This window comes from Oncorhynchus masou, chromosome 28, assembly GCF_036934945.1.
Source record: "Oncorhynchus masou masou isolate Uvic2021 chromosome 28, UVic_Omas_1.1, whole genome shotgun sequence".
Classification (NCBI taxonomy): domain Eukaryota; kingdom Metazoa; phylum Chordata; class Actinopteri; order Salmoniformes; family Salmonidae; genus Oncorhynchus; species Oncorhynchus masou.
The window spans coordinates 813,786-825,429 of record NC_088239.1 but is presented as its reverse complement, the minus strand read 5'-3'; the positions used below and the strand labels follow the sequence as shown (position 1 = coordinate 825,429).

General features: G+C 48.7%; 1 protein-coding gene across 1 annotated transcript in view; it reads left to right on the top strand.

The window, feature by feature from the left end:
- The first annotated feature begins 204 nt into the window (after positions 1–204).
- Positions 205–11,644, top strand: part of LOC135518473 (procollagen-lysine,2-oxoglutarate 5-dioxygenase 2-like) — a 43,693-nt gene continuing 32,253 nt past the window's right edge. Inside the window, exon 1 of the mRNA XM_064943646.1 lies at positions 205–306. Coding sequence (XP_064799718.1) covers positions 205–306 — 102 coding nt within the window. The remainder of the gene's footprint in view (positions 307–11,644) is intronic.

The window sequence follows — 11,644 nt, the reverse complement described above, 5'->3', positions numbered from 1 at the left end:
GACCAGAGGGCTCTATAGGACCAGGGGGCTCTATAGGACCAGGGGGTTCTATATGACCAGAGGGCTCTATATGACCAGAGGGCTCTATTGGACCAGAGGGCTCTATATGAGCAGAGGGCTCTATGGGGCCTGAGGGCTCTATTGGACCAGAGGGCTCGATTGGACCAGAGGGCTCGATTGGACCAGAGGGCTCTATTGGACCAGATGGCTCTATATGACCAGAGGGCTCTATGGGACCAGAGAGCTCTATGGGACCAGAGGGCTATATGGGACGAGAGGGCTCTTTTGGACCAGTGGGCTCTATGGGTACAGAGGGCTCTTTGGGAACAGAGGGGCTTATGGTATAGAGATAGAGGTAGTGGTAGAGATAGAGGCAGAGATAGAGGTAGTGGTAGAGGTAGAGATAGAGGTAGAGATAATGGTAGAGGTAGAGATAGTGGTAGTGGTAGAGATAGTGGTAGTGGTAGAGATAGTGGTAGAGGTAGAGATAGTGGTAGAGAGAGTGGTAGAGGTAGAGATAGAGATAGAGGTAGAGATAGTGGTAGAGGTGGATGTAGTGGTAGATGTAGTGGTAGAGGTGGTGGTAGAGGTAGAGGTGGTGGTAGAGGTAGAGGTGGAGGTAGAGGTAGAGGTAGAGGTGGTGGTAGTGGTAGAGGTAGAGGTAGAGGTGGTGGTAGTGGTAGAGGTAGTGGTAGAGGTAGTGGTAGAGGTATTGGTAGAGGTAGTGGTAGAGGTTGTGGTAGTGGTAGATGTAGTGGTAGAGGTAGAGGTAGAGGTAGTGGTAGAAGTAGAAGTAGAGGTAGTGGTAGTGGTAGATGTAGTGGTAGAGGTAGTGGTAGTGGTAGAGGTAGAGGTAGTGGTAGAGGTAGTGGGGGAGGTAGAGGTAGTGGTAAAAGTAGAAGTAGAGGTAGAGGTAGAGGTAGAGGTAGAGGTAGTGGTAGAGCTAGAGGTGGTGGTAGTGGTAGAAGTAGTGGTAGAAGTAGTGGTAGAGGTAGAGGTAGTGATAGAGGTAGTGGTAGAGGTAGAAGTAGAGGTAGAGATGGTGGTAGAGGTAGAGGTTGTGGTAGAGGTAGAGGTAGAGGTGGTGGTAGAGTTAGAGGTAGTGGTTGTGGTAGTGATAGATGTAGTGGTAGAGATATAGACAGTTGTAGAGGTAGTGGTAGAGCTAGATGTAGTGGTAGAGGTAGATGTAGTGGTAGAGGTCGAGGTAGTGGTAGTGGTAGACGTGGTGGTAGAGGTAGAGGTAGTGGTAGAGGTAGAGATAGTGGTAGAGGTAGAGGTGGTGGTAGTGGTAGAGGTAGTGGTAGAGGTAGTGGTAGAGGTAGAGGTTGTGGTAGTGGGGGATGTAGAGGTACTGGTAGATGTAGAGGTGGTGGTAGAGGTAGAGGTAGTGGTAGATGTGGTGGTAGCGGTTGATGTAGAGGTGGTGGTAGATGTAGTGGTGGTGGTAGAGGTAGAGGTGGTGGTAGAGGTAGAGGTGGTGGTAGTGGTAGAGGTGGTGGTAGAGGTAGATGTAGAGGTGGTGGTAGTGTTAGAGGTAGTGGTAGAGGTAGAGGTGGTGGTAGAGGTAGAAGTAGTGGTAGAGGTGGTGGTAGAGGAAGTTTTAGAGGTAGATGTGGTGGTAGAGGTAGAGGTGGTGGTAGTGCTAGAGGTGGTGGTAGAGGTAAATGTAGAGGTGATGGTAGTGGTAGAGGTAGTGGTAGAGGTAGAGGTGGTGGTAGAGGTAGAGGTAGTGGTAGAGGTAGAGGTGGTGGTAGTGGTAGAGGTAGAGGTAGAGGTAGAGGTGGTGGTAGTGGTAGTGGTAGAAGTAGTGGTAGAGGTAGAGGTAGAGGTAGTGGTAGAGGTAGTTGTAGAGGTAGTGGTAGAGGTAGAGGTAGTGGTAGAGGTAGAGACAGAGGTAGTGGTAGAGGTAGTGGTAGAAGTAGAAGTAGAGGTAGTGGGTAGAGGTGGATGTGGTGGTAGATGTAGTGGTAGAGGTAGTGGTAGAGCTAGTGGTAGAAGTAGTGGTAGTGGTAGAGGTAGAGGTAGTGGTAGAGGTATTGGGGGAGGTAGAGGTAGTGGTAGAGGTAGTGGTAAAAGTAGAAGTAGAGGTAGAGGTGGTGGTAGAGGTAGAGGTGGTGGTAGAGAAGGAGGTGGTGGTAGTGGTAGAGGTAGGGGTCGTGGTAGTGGTAGTGGTAGAGGTAGATGTAGTGGTAGAGATAGTGGTAGAGACAGTGGTAGAGGTAGTGGTAGTGGTAGAGATATAGCTAGTTGTAGAGGTAGTGGTAGAGCTAGATGTAGTGGTAGAGGTAGATGTAGAGGTCGAGATAGTGGTAGAGGTAGAGGTAGAGATAGATGTAGTGGTAGAAGTAGAAGTAGAGGTAGAGGTATAGGTGGTGGAAGAGGCAGAGATAGAGGCAGAGCTATTGGTAGAGTTAGAGGTGGTGGTAGTCGTAGAGTTAGAGGTAGAAGTAGATGTAGATGTTTTGGTAGTGGTAGAGGTAGAGGTGGTGGTAGTTGTAGTGGTAGAGATCGATGTAGTGGTAGAGATAGAGATAGTGGTAGAGACAGTGGTAGAGGTAGTGGTAGTGGTAGAGATATAGATAGTTGTAGAGGTAATGGTAGAGGTAGTGGTAGTGGTAGAGGTGGTGGTAGTGGTAGAGGTAGTGTTAGTGTTAGTGTTAGAGGTAGAGGTAGAGGTAGTGTTCGAGGTAGAGGTAGTGTTCGAGGTAGAGATAGATGTAGAGGTGGTGGTAGAGGTAGAGGTAGTGGTAGAGGTGGTGGTAGCGGTACATGTAGAGGTGGTGGTAGATGTAGTGATGGTGGTAGAGGTAGAGGTAGAGGTGGTAGAGGTAGAGGTGGTGGTAGAGGTAGAGGTGGTGGTAGAGGTAGAGGTGGTGGTAGAGGTAGAGGTGGTGGTAGTGGTAGAGGTGGTGGTAGAGGTAGATGTAGAGGTGGTGGTAGTGGTAGAGGTAGTGTTAGAGGTGGTGGTAGAGGTAGAAATAGTGGTAGAGGTGGTGGTAGAGGAAGTGTTAGAGGTAGATGTGGTGGTAGAGGTAGTGGTAGAGGTAGAGGTGGTGGTAGTGGTAGAGGTGGTGGTAGAGGTAGAGGGGGTGGTAGAGGTAGAGGTGGTGGTAGAGGTAGAGGTGGTGGTAGTGGTCGAGGTTTTGGTAGTGCTAGAGGTGGTGGTAGAGGTAAATGTAGTGGTGGTGGTAGTGGTAGAGGTAGTGGTAGAGGTAGAGGTGGTGGTAGAGGTGGTGGTAGAGGTAGAGGTAGTGGTAGAGGTAGAGGTGGTGGTAGTGGTAGAGGTAGAGGTAGAGGTGGTGGTAGTGGTAGAAGTAGAAGTAGTGGTAGAGGTAGAGGTAGAGGTAGTGGTAGAGGTAGTGGTAGAGGTAGAGGTAGTGGTAGAGGTAGAGACAGAGGTAGTGGTAGAGGTAGTGGTAGAAGTAGAAGTAGAGGTAGTGGGTAGAGGTGGATGTGGTGGTAGATGTAGTGGTAGAGGTAGTGGTAGAGGTAGTGGTAGAGGTAGTGGTAGAGTTAGAGGTAGTGGTAGAGGTAGTGGGGGAGGTAGAGGTAGTGGTAGAGGTAGTGGTAAAAGTAGAAGTAGAGGTAGAGGTGGTGGTAGAGGTAGAGGTAGTGGTAGAGGTAGTGGTAGAGGTAGAGGTAGAGGTGGTGGTAGTGGTAGAAGTAGTGGTAGAAGTAGTGGTAGAGGTAGAGGTAGTGGTAGAGGTAATGGTAGAGGTAGAGGTAGTGGTAGATGAGGTGGTAGAGATAGTGGTAGAGACAGTGGTAGAGGTAGTGGTAATGGTAGAGATATAGATAGTTGTAGAGGTAGTGGGAGAGGTAGATGTAGTGGTAGAGGTCGAGGTAGTGGTAGTGGTAGAGGTAGTGGTAGTGGTAGAGATAGATGTAGTGGTAGAAGTAGAAGTGGAGGTCGAGGTAGAGGTAGAGGTGGTGGTGGAGGTAGAGATAGAGGCAGAGCTATTGGTAGAGTTAGAGGTGGTGGTAGTGGTAGAGTTAGAGGTACATTTACATTTACATTTAAGTCATTTAGCAGACGCTCTTATCCAGAGCGACTTACAAATTGGTGAATTCACCTTCTGACATCCAGTGGAACAGCCACTTTACAATAGTGCATCTAAATCATTAAGGGGGAGGGGGGTGAGAAGGATTACTTATCCTATCCTAGGTATTCCTTGAAGAGGTGGGGTTTCAGGTGTCTCCGGAAGGTGGTGATTGACTCCGCTGTCCTGGCGTCGTGAGGGAGTTTGTTCCACCATTGGGGGGCCAGAGCAGCGAACAGTTTTGACTGGGCTGAGCGGGAACTGTACTTCCTCAGTGGTAGGGAGCGAGCAGGCCAGAGGTGGATGAACGCAGTGCCCTTGTTTGGGTGTAGGGCCTGATCAGAGCCTGGAGGTACTGCGGTGCCGTTCCCCTCACAGCTCCGTAGGCAAGCACCATGGTCTTGTAGCGGATGCGAGCTTCAACTGGAAGCCAGTGGAGAGAGCGGAGGAGCGGGGTGACGTGAGAGAACTTGGGAAGGTTGAACACCAGACAGGCTGCGGCGTTCTGGATGAGTTGTAGGGGTTTGATGGCACAGGCAGGGAGCCCAGCCAACAGCGAGTTGCAGTAATCCAGACGGGAGATGACAAGTGCCTGGATTAGGACCTGCGCCGCTTCCTGTGTGAGGCAGGGCGTACTCTGCGGATGTTGTAGAGCATGAACCTACAGGAACGGGCCACCGCCTTGATGTTAGTTGAGAACGACAGGGTGTTGTCCAGGATCACGCCAAGGTTCTTAGCGCTCTGGGAGGAGGAAACAATGGAGTTGTCAACCGTGATGGCGAGATCATGGAACGGGCAGTCCTTCCCCGGGAGGAAGAGCAGCTCCGTCTTGCCGAGGTTCAGCTTGAGGTGGTGATCCGTCAGCCACACTGATATGTCTGCCAGACATGCAGAGATGCGATTCGCCACCTGGTCATCAGAAGGGGAAAGGAGAAGATTAATTGTGTGTCGTCTGCATAGCAATGATAGGAGAGACCATGTGAGGTTATGACAGAGCCAAGTGACTTGGTGTATAGCGAGAATAGGAGAGGGCCTAGAACAGAGCCCTGGGGGACACCAGTGGTGAGAGCGCGTGGCGAGGAGACAGATTCTCGCCACGCCACCTGGTAGGAGCGACCTGTCAGGTAGGACGCAATCCAAGCGTGGGCCGCGCCGGAGATGCCCAACTCGGAGAGGGTGGAGAGGAGGATCTGATGGTTCACAGTGTCGAAGGCAGCCGATAGGTCTAGAAGGATGAGAGCAGAGGAGAGAGAGTTAGCTTTAGCAGTGCGGAGCGCCTCCGTGATACAGAGAAGAGCAGTCTCAGTTGAATGACTAGTCTTGAAACCTGACTGATTTGGATCAAGAAGGTCATTCTGAGAGAGATAGCGGGAGAGCTGGCCAAGGACGGCACGTTCAAGAGTTTTGGAGAGAAAAGAAAGAAGGGATACTGGTCTGTAGTTGTTGACATCGGAGGGATCGAGTGTAGGTTTTTTCAGAAGGGGTGCAACTCTCGCTCTCTTGAAGACGGAAGGGACGTAGCCAGCGGTCAGGGATGAGTTGATGAGCGAGGTGAGGTAAGGGAGAAGGTCTCCGGAAATGGTCTGGAGAAGAGAGGAGGGGATAGGGTCAAGCGGGCAGGTTGTTGGGCGGCCGGCCGTCACAAGAAGCAAGATTTCATCTGGAGAGAGAGGGGAGAAAGAGGTCAGAGCACAGGGTAGGGCAGTGTGAGCAGAACCAGCATTTCGTTTGACTTAGCAAACGAGGATCGGATGTCGTCGACCTTCTTTTCAAAATGGTTGACGAAGTCATCTGCAGAGAGGGAGGAGGGGGGGGAGGGGGAGGAGGATTCAGCAGGGAGGAGAAGGTGGCAAAGAGCTTCCTAGGTTTAGAGGCAGATGCTTGGAATTTAGAGTGGAAGAAAGTGGCTTTAGCAGCAGAGACAGAGGAGGAAAATGTAGAGAGGAGGGAGTGAAAGGATGCCAGGTCCGCAGGGAGGCGAGTTTTCCTCCATTTCCGCTCGGCTGCCCGGAGCACTGTTCTGTGAGCTCGCAGTGAGTCGTCGAGCCACGGAGCGGGAGGGAGGACCGAGCCGGCCTGGAGGATAGGGGACATAGAGAGTCAAAGGATGCAGAAAGGGAAGAGAGGAGGGTTGAGGAGGCAGAATCAGGAGATAGGTTGGAGAAGGTATGAGCAGAGGGAAGAGATGATAGGATGGAAGAGGAGAGAGTAGCGGGGGAGAGAGAGCGAAGGTTGGGACGGCGCGATACCATCCGAGTAGGGGCAGTGTGGGAAGTGTTGGATGAGAGCGAGAGGGAAAAGGATACAAGGTAGTGGTCGGAGACTTGGAGGGAGTTGCAATGAGGTTAGTGGAAGAACAGCATCTAGTAAAGATGAGGTCGAGCGTATTGCCTGCCTTGTGAGTAGGGGGAAGGTGAGAGGGTGAGGTCAAAAGAGGAGAGGAGTGGAAAGAAGGAGGCAGAGAGGAATGAGTCAAAGGTAGACGTGGGGAGGTTAAAGTCGCCCAGGACTGTGAGAGGTGAGCCGTCCTCAGGAAAGGAGCTTATCAAGGCATCAAGCTCATTGATGAACTCTCCGAGGGAACCTGGAGGGCGATAAATGATAAGGATGTTAAGCTTGAAAGGGCTGGTAACTGTGACAGCATGGAATTCAAAGGAGGCGATAGACAGATGGGTAAGGGGAGAAAGAGAGAATGACCACTTGGGAGAGATGAGGATCCCGGTGCCACCACCCCGCTGACCAGAAGCTCTCGGGGTGTGCGAGAACACGTGGGCGGACGAAGAGAGAGCAGTAGGAGTAGCAGTGTTGTCTGTGGTGATCCATGTTTCCGTCAGTGCCAAGAAGTCGAGGGACTGGAGGGAGGCATAGGCTGAGATGAACTCTGCCTTGTTGGCCGCAGATCGGCAGTTCCAGAGGCTACCGGAAACCTGGAACTCCACGTGGGTCGTGCGCGCTGGGACCACCAGATTAGGGTGGCCGCGGCCACGCGGTGTGGAGCGTTTGTATGGTCTGTGCAGAGAGGAGAGAACAGGGATAGATAGACACATAGTTGACAGGCTACAGAAGAGGCTACGCTAATGCAAAGGAGATTGGAAAGACAAGTGGACTACACTTGTCGAATGTTCAGAACGTTAAGCTTACGTAGCAAGAATCTTATTGACTAAAATGATTGAAATGATACAGTACTGCTGGAGTAGGCTAGCTGGCAGTGGCTACGTTGTTGACACTACACTAATCAAGTCGTTCCGTCGAGTGTAATAGTTTCTACAGTGCTGCTATTCGGGGGCTAGCTGGCTAGCTAGCAGTGTTGATTACGTAACGTTACGTTAAAAGAACGACAATAGCTGGCTAGCTAACCTAGAAAATCACTCCAGACTACACAATTGTCTTAGATACAAAGACGGCTAAGTAGCTAGCTAGCTACGATCAAACAAATCAAACCGTTGTACTGTAATGAAGTGAAATGAAAATGTGATACTACCTGTGGAGCGAGGCGGAATGTTGACCGGGTTGTTGAAGTTCAATTCGGAAGACGTTGGCTAGCTGTTGGCTAGCTAGCTAGCAGTGACTCCTACGTTAAGGACGACAAATAGCTGGCTAGCTAACCTCGGTAAATTAAGATAATCACTCTAAGTCTACACACTCTAAGCTACACAATTACCTTGGATACGAAGACAGCAAAGACAACTATGTAGCTAGCTAACACTACACTAATCGAGTCATTGAGTGTAATAGTTTCTACAGTGCTAGTGGACGTTAGCTAGCTGCTGTGCTAGTGGACGTTAGCTAGCTGCTGGGCAGAAAGCAGTGTAGACTACGTTAGGACGACAAAATACAATCAGCAAAGACAACTATGTAGCTAGCTAACACTACACTAATCGAGTCGTTGAGTGTAATAGTTTCTACAGTGCTAGTGGACGTTAGCTAGCTGCTGTGCTAGTGGACGTTAGCTAGCTGCTGGGCAGAAAGCAGTGTAGACTACGTTAGGATGACGAAATACGATAATTACGCAATTATCTTTGATACAAAGACGGCTATGTAGCTAGCTAAGAAGAAATTGCTAAGATTAGACAAATCAAACCGTTGTACTATAATGAAATGTAATGAAAAGTTATACTACCTGCGGACCGAAGTGTAGATGCGACCGCTCGCTCCAACCCGGAACCGGAAGAGGTAGAAGTAGAGGTAGAGGTGGTGGTAGTGGTAGAAGTAGAGGTAGAAGTAGAGCTAGAGGTGTTGGTAGAGGTAGAGGTAGTGGTAGAGGTAGAGGTGGTAGAGGAGTAGAAGGTAGTGGTAGTGGTAGTGGTAGAGGTAGAGATAGAGGCAGAGCTATTGGTAGAGTTAGAGGTGGTGGTAGTGGTAGAGTTAGAAGTAGAAGTAGAGGTAAAGGTGGTGGTAGTGGTAGAAGTAGAGGTAGAAGTAGAGCTGGAGGTGGTGGTAGAGGTAGAGGTAGTGGTAGAGGTAGAGGTGGTGGTAGAGTTAGAGGTAGTGGTAGTGGTAGTGGTAGAGGTAGATGTAGTGGTAGAGATAGAGATAGTGGTAGAGACAGTTGTAGAGGTAGTGGTAGTGGTAGAGATATAGATAGTTGTAGAGGTAGATGTAGAGGTAGAGGTGGTGGTAGAGGTAGTGGTAGAGGTAGAGGTAGTGGTAGAAGTAGAAGTAGAGGTAGTGGTAGAGGTGGATGTAGTGGTAGAGGTAGTGGTAGAGGTAGAGGTAGTGGTAGAAGTAGAAGTAGAGTTAGTGGTAGAGGTGGATGTAGTTTTAGATGTAGTGGTTGAGGTAGTGGTAGAGGTAGTGGTAGTGGTAGAGGTAGTGGGGGATGTAGAGGTAGTGGTAGAGGTAGTGGTAGAAGTAGAGGTAGAGGTAGTGGTAGAGGTAGAGGTAGTGGTAGAGGTAGAGGTAGAGGTGGTGGTAGTGGTAGAAGTAGTGGTAGAGGTAGTGGTAGAGGTAGAGATAGTGGTAGAGGTAGTGGGAGAGGTAGAGGTAGAGGTAGTGGTAGAGGTAGAGACAGAGGTAGTGGTAGAGGTAGTGGTAGAAGTAGAAGTAGAGGTAAAGGTAGTGGTAGAGGTAGAGGTAGTGGTAGAGGTAGTGGTAGTGGTAGAGGTAGAGGTGGTGGTAGTGGTAGAGTTAGAGGTAGTGGTAGTGGTGAAGGTAGATGTGGTTGTAGAGATAGAGATAGTGGTAGAGACATTGGTAGAGGTAGTGTTAATGGTAGAGATATAGATAGTTGTAGAGGTAGTGGTAGTGGTAGATGTAGTGGTAGAGGTAGAGGTGGTGCTAGAGGTAGAGGTCGTGTTAGAGGTAGAGGTAGTGGTAGTGGTAGAGGTAGAGGCAGAGGCGGAGGTAGTGGTAGAGATAGTGATCAAGGTAGAGGTAGAGGTAGTGATAGAGGGAGAGGTAGAGGTAGTGGCAGAAGTAGAGGTAGAGGTAGAGGTAGAGGTGGTGGTAGAGGTAGAGGTAGTGGTAGAGGTAGTGGTAGAGGTAGAGATAGATGTAGTGGTAGAAGTAGAAGTAGAAGTCGAGGTAGAGGTGGAGGTGGTGGTAGAGGTAGAGATAGAGGCAGAGCTATTGGTAGAGTTAGAGGTGGTGGTAGTGGTAGAGTTAGAGGTAGAAGTAGAGCTAGAGGTGGTGGTAGAGGTAGAGGTAGTGGTAGAGGTAGAGGTGGTGGTAGAGTTAGAGGTAGTGGTAGTGGTAGTGGTAGTGGTAGAGGTAGATGTAGTGGTAGAGATAGAGATAGTGGTAGAGAGTGGTAGAGGTAGTGGTAGTGGTAGAGATATAGATAGTTGTAGATGTTGTGGTAGAGGTAGAGATAGATGTAGTGATAGAGGGAGAGGTAGAGGTAGTGGCAGAAGTAGAGGTAGAGGTAGAGGTAGAGGTGGTGGTAGAGGTAGTGGTAGAGGTAGAGGTAGAGGTAGTAGTAGTGGTAGTGGTAGTGGTAGAGGTAGAGATAGATGTAGAAGTAGAGTTCGAGGTAGAGGTGGAGTTGGTGGTAGAGTTAGAGATAGAGGCAGAGCTATTGGTAGAGTTAGAGGTGGTGGTAGTGGTAGAGTTAGAGGTAGAGGTAGAGGTGGTGGTAGTGGTAGAAGTAGATTAGAAGTAGAGCTAGAGGTGGTGGTAGAAGTAGAGGTAGTGGTAGAGGTAGAGGTGGTGGTAGAGTTAGAGGTAGTGGTAGTGGTAGTGGTAGAGGTAGATGTAGTGGTAGAGGTAGAGGTAGAGGTGGTGGTAGTGGTGGGCCAAAATACCAGCAACAGTGTGTGAAAACCTTGTGAAGACTTACAGAAAACGTTTGACCTCTGTCATTGCCAACAAAGGGTATATAACAAAGTATTGAGATAAACTTTTTTTTTGATTAAATACTTATTTTCCACCATCATTTGCAAATAAGTTCATTAAAAATCCTACGATGTGATTTTCTGGATTTTTTTTCCTCATTTTTCCTTTCATAGTTGAAGTGTACATATGATGAAAAATACAGGCCTCTCTCATCTTTTTAAGTGGGAGAACTTGCACAATTGGTGGCTGACTAAATACTTTTTTGCCCCACTGTATAGGGTATAGGGCCCTGGTCTAAAGTAGCGTGATATATAGGGAAACGTGGTGTGTTATGTATGGAATATGGATGGCCCTGTGTACTATATTGGGAATAGGATTCTGGTTAAAAGTAGCGCACTATGTAGGGAATAGGATGCCATAGGACTCTAGGACTAAAGTAGTGTGATATATAGGGAATAGGGTGCCATAGGACTCTAGGACTAAAGTAGTGTGATATATAGGGAATAGGATGCCATAGGACTCTAGGACTAAAGTAGTGTGATATATAGGGAATAGGGTGCCATAGGACTCTAGGAATAAAGTAGTGTGATATATAGGGAAGGACTAAAGTAGTGTACTATATAGGGAATAGGGTGAGGATAGGGTGCCATAGGACTCTAGGACTAAAGTAGTGTACTATATAGGGAATAGGGTGCCATAGGACTCTAGGACAAAGTAGTGTGATATATAGAGAATAGGGTGCCATAGGACTCTAGGACTAAAGTAGTGTACTATATAGGGAATAGGGTGCCATAGGACTCTAGGACTAAAGTAGTGTACTATATAGGGAATAGGATGCCATAGGACTCTAGGACTAAAGTAGTGTGATATATAGGGAATAGGGTGCCATAGGACTCTAGGACTAAAGTAGTGTACTATATAGGGAATAGGGTGCCATAGGACTCTAGGACTAAAGTAGTGTGATATATAGGGAATAGGTTGCCATAGGACTCTAGGACTAAAGTAGTGCACTATATAGAGAATAGGGTGCCACATAGGACTCTAGGACTAAAATAGTGTACTATATAGGGAATAGGATGCCATAGGACTCTAGGACTAAAGTAGTGTACTATATAGGGAATAGGGTGCCATAGGACTCTAGGACTAAAGTAGTGTACTATATAGGGAATAGGATGCCATAGGACTCTAGGACTAAAGTAGTGTACTATATAGGGAATAGGGTGCCATAGGACTCTAGGACTAAAGTAGTGTACTATATAGGGAATAGGGTGCCATTTGGGTGCCGAAGCAGACACTGATGTCATAGCCTTCCTGTGGAACAGACAGTA